This window comes from Glossina fuscipes, unplaced genomic scaffold, assembly GCF_014805625.2.
Source record: "Glossina fuscipes isolate IAEA_lab_2018 unplaced genomic scaffold, Yale_Gfus_2 87, whole genome shotgun sequence".
In the NCBI taxonomy this organism is placed as follows: domain Eukaryota; kingdom Metazoa; phylum Arthropoda; class Insecta; order Diptera; family Glossinidae; genus Glossina; species Glossina fuscipes.
This window is the reverse complement of record NW_023998441.1, coordinates 18,753-22,944: the sequence shown is the minus strand read 5'-3', so window position 1 is coordinate 22,944 and position 4,192 is coordinate 18,753. Positions and strand designations below refer to the sequence as shown.

At 35.1% G+C, this 4,192-nt stretch overlaps 1 protein-coding gene across 4 annotated transcripts; it reads right to left on the bottom strand.

Moving 5' to 3' along the window:
* Positions 1-1,268: 1,268 nt before the first annotated feature.
* Positions 1,269-3,396, bottom strand: LOC119638292 (zinc finger protein 711). Of its 4 annotated transcripts, XM_038035024.1 has the most exons (8): positions 2,926-3,396; positions 2,703-2,808; positions 2,338-2,649; positions 2,126-2,281; positions 1,919-2,071; positions 1,582-1,863; positions 1,416-1,517; positions 1,269-1,357 (listed from the first exon to the last, which is right to left on the bottom strand). In XM_038035024.1, the coding sequence occupies exons 1-8, from the start codon at positions 3,319-3,321 to the stop codon at positions 1,335-1,337; spliced, it is 1,530 nt and encodes a 509-aa protein (XP_037890952.1). In that variant the 5' UTR covers positions 3,322-3,396; the 3' UTR covers positions 1,269-1,334. The 4 variants fall into 4 exon arrangements, with proteins under 4 accessions (XP_037890952.1, XP_037890950.1, XP_037890951.1 ...); XM_038035022.1 differs by lacking the exon at positions 1,269-1,357 and having other exon boundaries at positions 1,365-1,517; XM_038035023.1 differs by lacking the exon at positions 1,269-1,357 and having other exon boundaries at positions 1,365-1,517; positions 1,919-2,059.
* Between the last annotated feature and the right edge of the window lie 796 nt (positions 3,397-4,192).

The window sequence follows — 4,192 nt, the reverse complement described above, 5'->3', positions numbered from 1 at the left end:
TCCAGAAAACCTATGTGTGCGTTGTCTGAATAAAAAAAACTAAAATTCTTAGTGGGTTTGAAATACCGTTTCATTTGAGATTGTGGAATTTAAATTTAATTTCAATTCATGGGATGAACTTTGACAGGTTGAAGTTCATGGGAAGTCCCACAATGCAGCTGTCTTACTCTTGTTCTCTTCAATCTATATATTATCAAATTGCATCAATTTCTGGATGGCAGTATACATATTTTTCAACGTGTCGATGATTTACTATTGATTTCTGCTGGTAAATTTTTTAAAGAAGCAACTGAAAACCTTGCTACTAAAGCTAATCTACTTTTGGTGGTTGCGGGAATTTTTGACTCAGCTTCAACCCAACAAAAGATTCGAGTAAGATTAACCAAAATACTTCTTTTAAGTTTCTTGGGGGATAGTCAGCAAATATAGCGGTCCAAGAACACTACTTCGAATTTTTTAATGACTGTCAGTCTGTGTCAAACATAGTCAATCTGATGACTTGTTTTCGCGTGGAGCTTTTCCCAAGAAAAACACTCACAATTTAGAAATAATTATACGCTCAAAAATAGAATTTTTCCTCTCCATCACTTATAACCTTCGTGACTGTGATAAACAAAAGAATGCAGACTTTTCCAAACAAACTGCTAAGACGATGCGAAGGGCTTTCCACCTCGAGACCGGTTCACATTCTTAGAATCATATCAGATGAATTGCCGATCACTGAGAGATTTACTTCTTGCAGCTAAAGAAATTCTGAAAGTCAAAATCTTTAGACAGCCTTTTTTCCGGATGATAATCTTCAGGGCATGTGGAGCTAACAGCAACTATATAAGTTGATGTTTAAAATTTTATCGTACTTTCGACAAAGTCAACTTTGTCGGAGCTCTTTACAAAATATATACAAAATAGATTTTAATCTTTTTGTATCAGGGCGCTAGACCACGATGTATAAACATATGATTTTCAAACTCATATTGACTTAGAAAGTTTTTTTGCCAGTGAACGCAAAACGAAAGTGGATATCGTCATAACTGGTCTCTATTATTAACATTATCTTTCTCATCATCGAAATCATAACCTGTTGTCAGCTGCAGTTCGTGAAGGTTGATCTTCTTCTCGTTATTAAGATCAACATCCCCAAAGTCTTCGAATAACGTATCATTACCAAAATCAAGTCCGTTCGTTTGATTAACTGTTTGTTGATTGTTGACACTGTGTTCGGCAACCTTTGAAACATGAGCAGGCTGTTTGACCGACGTAGCAACAAACGAGACTTGATCAGTGGTGTGTATCGTCGCCATGTCGTTTGAAGTAGTTTCGGAACTTGACTCGCCTTATACTATTTCCTTGCAATCAGCTGCAAGTGTGCAAATTACTATTTTAAAATTTTTGAAAATGTGGCATATGTTTCTTACGCGAGATATCTTTGGGGCAGTTAAACTTGGTTGTGGGAAGTCTTTTTGCAGTGTTTTGTACAATTAACGTAAATTGTATCGGAGCGTTCATTAATGAATCAACTAAGTAAACAATAAGGCGAAACGATCTTGTTATTGCATACATAGATGCCATCTGTCTGCCTACCTATTTTGGGTGTTACATGAATTTCATTGGCATGTATTGAATGATTTTCAAAGTAATGGTGTTTAAATTGCAACTTGCTAGAACTTTTAACTACGCAGAAGTCGTGTCGGTTCGTTTCTTCTCTGTTTCTGTTGGATTGGCGAACTTCTTTGAATTGCTTATTTTTCGGTTGTAATTGGGGGCTCGTTGGCTGAATATTATGTCTGCTCCTATAATGTTGATGTAAATCTTCTTTAAAAAAAGTGTAAAACGTGCAATTATCACAAAAAAAATGTGGAAGTTCTGAAAATAAGAAAAATTGTGATTTAAAAGCCTTCTTGCATTTATAATTAAATACCGTTGTGTGATAACATATGGGCCTTTAACTCGCGTTGAGTGCTAAAACTTTTAATGCAAGTCTTGCATTTAATATTGTTTACCATTTTGTGGTCTGCATTTGCAACGTATTTACCACCCGTCGCTGAATATTCTGTATCACCTAAGGAGAATACTTGTAATTAAAAATCTTCTTTTGAATTTAATTCGCGATTCAGAGTTCTCTCACCCAACATTTCTTCTGAGCTATTAACGCTCTCTTCTACAATCAAATCATCCACATCCATTTGTGCAACATCGTTTTGTGCTAGTTGCAACGACATTGGTTTATTCAATTTTACTTTATTCTCTAATATCGAATCGCAATTCGACGACGCCGCCTGATCTATATATTCAAAAATAATGCAATGTGGTTTTATGTTCTGTTAAAATATAACTCACCGCCTAAATTTTCTTGTTTTAAAGGGCCATTTTCAGTCAACATTTTCTTATTAAGACATCTGTGAACTTCATTCGTACTTATGCTTGCGAGCATGGGTTTACTGGCCGTAGTGCTGTGTCGTTCAGTATTTTCGTTTATTTGCGGATTATCGTGGACACAGCGCTGCTTTTGTATTTCAAGTGAGGATAAGGGTTTTGGTTTTAGTTGTTCTGCAGAAGCTGTTAGGTTATGTGCTAGTAGGTAGTGCTCACTCAAACAAAGACGTCCCCGACTTTCGTGGGGACATAATTGACATTTGTATACAATAAGATCTGTTCATTGATTCATATTAAACAATGCTTTTTAATTTTTTGAGCGAGCTTACCTAAATGTAACTTGACATGCTTTTTCAGCGATATTCTTCCCTTCAGTTTTACGTCGCACACTTTGCAACGAAACTGCTTTTCTTTCTTGCTTTCGACCGATGGACACTGAAAAGGAGTATTGTTAAAAAACCAAACATAAATTTTTTTTGGTGTGTTGAATGGAGATGGACTAAGCCAATAGATAACCAAACATAACTTAGATTCTTATGTACTCATATTCACCTGCTGATTTTCACCCCCTTGCTTTCGCTGCCTAATGTACTTCATTTTCCTCATTCCTTGTAGTTTTCTTTTAAGAATTTCTTGAGCTCGGAACGCATTTTTCATAAACGCATAAACTATTTTAAGAGTCGAGCTACAATTCCCACAGATGGCTGCCGGCATGCCTGGTGCATTAGTGAAATGCATGCAGTAGATTAAGCAATCCATATGTGTCACCCCTTTCTTTTCCTCTAAGTTCGTTTTCTGAATTGGATCATTTAAATCGACTAGTTTGACATCGCCACCTACAGCTAAACATGTCCTACATAACAATGTGTTGTCCACAATCTTCCTCATATCCATACGCTTAGTAAAAATGTTTTTCAAGCTGACTTGGGTTGTCTGACAATTCTCCATAGTAAATTAGCGTAAAAAGTATTTGCTTAAACGTGCTAAACTGCTTTGCTTATTAAACCAGGAGATGGCTTGAAACACGTTCATTACAACTCTTCTTCTTTCATTATTCAGCAAATTAACAGCTGAAAATTCTGTAGGATTTGTAAAAAATCCCCAATGTGAACACAGAGTAGTATAAAAAGTAGTATAAAAAGTTACATAAAGAAATTAATGGGTGTGAGAGCAAGAAAGTGTAAAAGAGAGTAGGTTCATAAATTGGCTGCAAACCGTTATATGGCTTGATGGCTTTAAGCTGTTAACAGTTTGGAAAATTTCAATTTAAGTTTTTCTTATTTTTAAACACAAGTATTTAGTTGCGTTACGGTTTATTCTCAATTTATAAACACATCCATTTAGTTGCGTTACAGTTTATTCCAAATTTATAAACACATCCATTTAGTTGCGTTTCGCTTTATTCTCAATTTACAAACACAACTATTTAGTTGCGTTTCGGTTTATTCTCAATTTATAATTACTTTCGATATTGAAAAATGATTGTGAACTTTTTAACCTAAAATCTATGAAAATCGTATGATTTCAATGAAATTACACTGGTTGCATAATAAGGAAAGTATACAGTTATGGCAAGAAAACTATTCGTGGTCTTATTATTTCGGCTTCGAGTGGGTAAACTTCTTAAAACTCGCCACGTTTAACGATCATGCTATGACGGTAGTGTTCGCTTACATATGTCGACTCCCGCTTAAGGACTTTTTCGGTCCGGTTTTTTCTTTTAATTTATGAAGGCTTAAGAATACTCAAGCCACAAAAATTATACATTGGCTTTACAACACATATATGTCTAATAGATAATAAAAAATGTCTAACACTG

Excerpts from the sequence above, each read along its gene's own strand:
- LOC119638292 (XM_038035022.1), bottom strand. The coding sequence starts at position 3,321 with ATGGAGAATTGTCAGACAACCCAAGTCAGCTTGAAAAACATTTTTACT. Across the intron at positions 2,650-2,702 it reads GCATGTCAAGTTACATTTAG|ATCTTATTGTATACAAATGT; the intron begins GTAAGCTCGCTC and ends ATCAATGAACAG. Across the intron at positions 2,282-2,337 it reads AAAACAAGAAAATTTAGGCG|ATCAGGCGGCGTCGTCGAAT; the intron begins GTGAGTTATATT and ends TTGAATATATAG.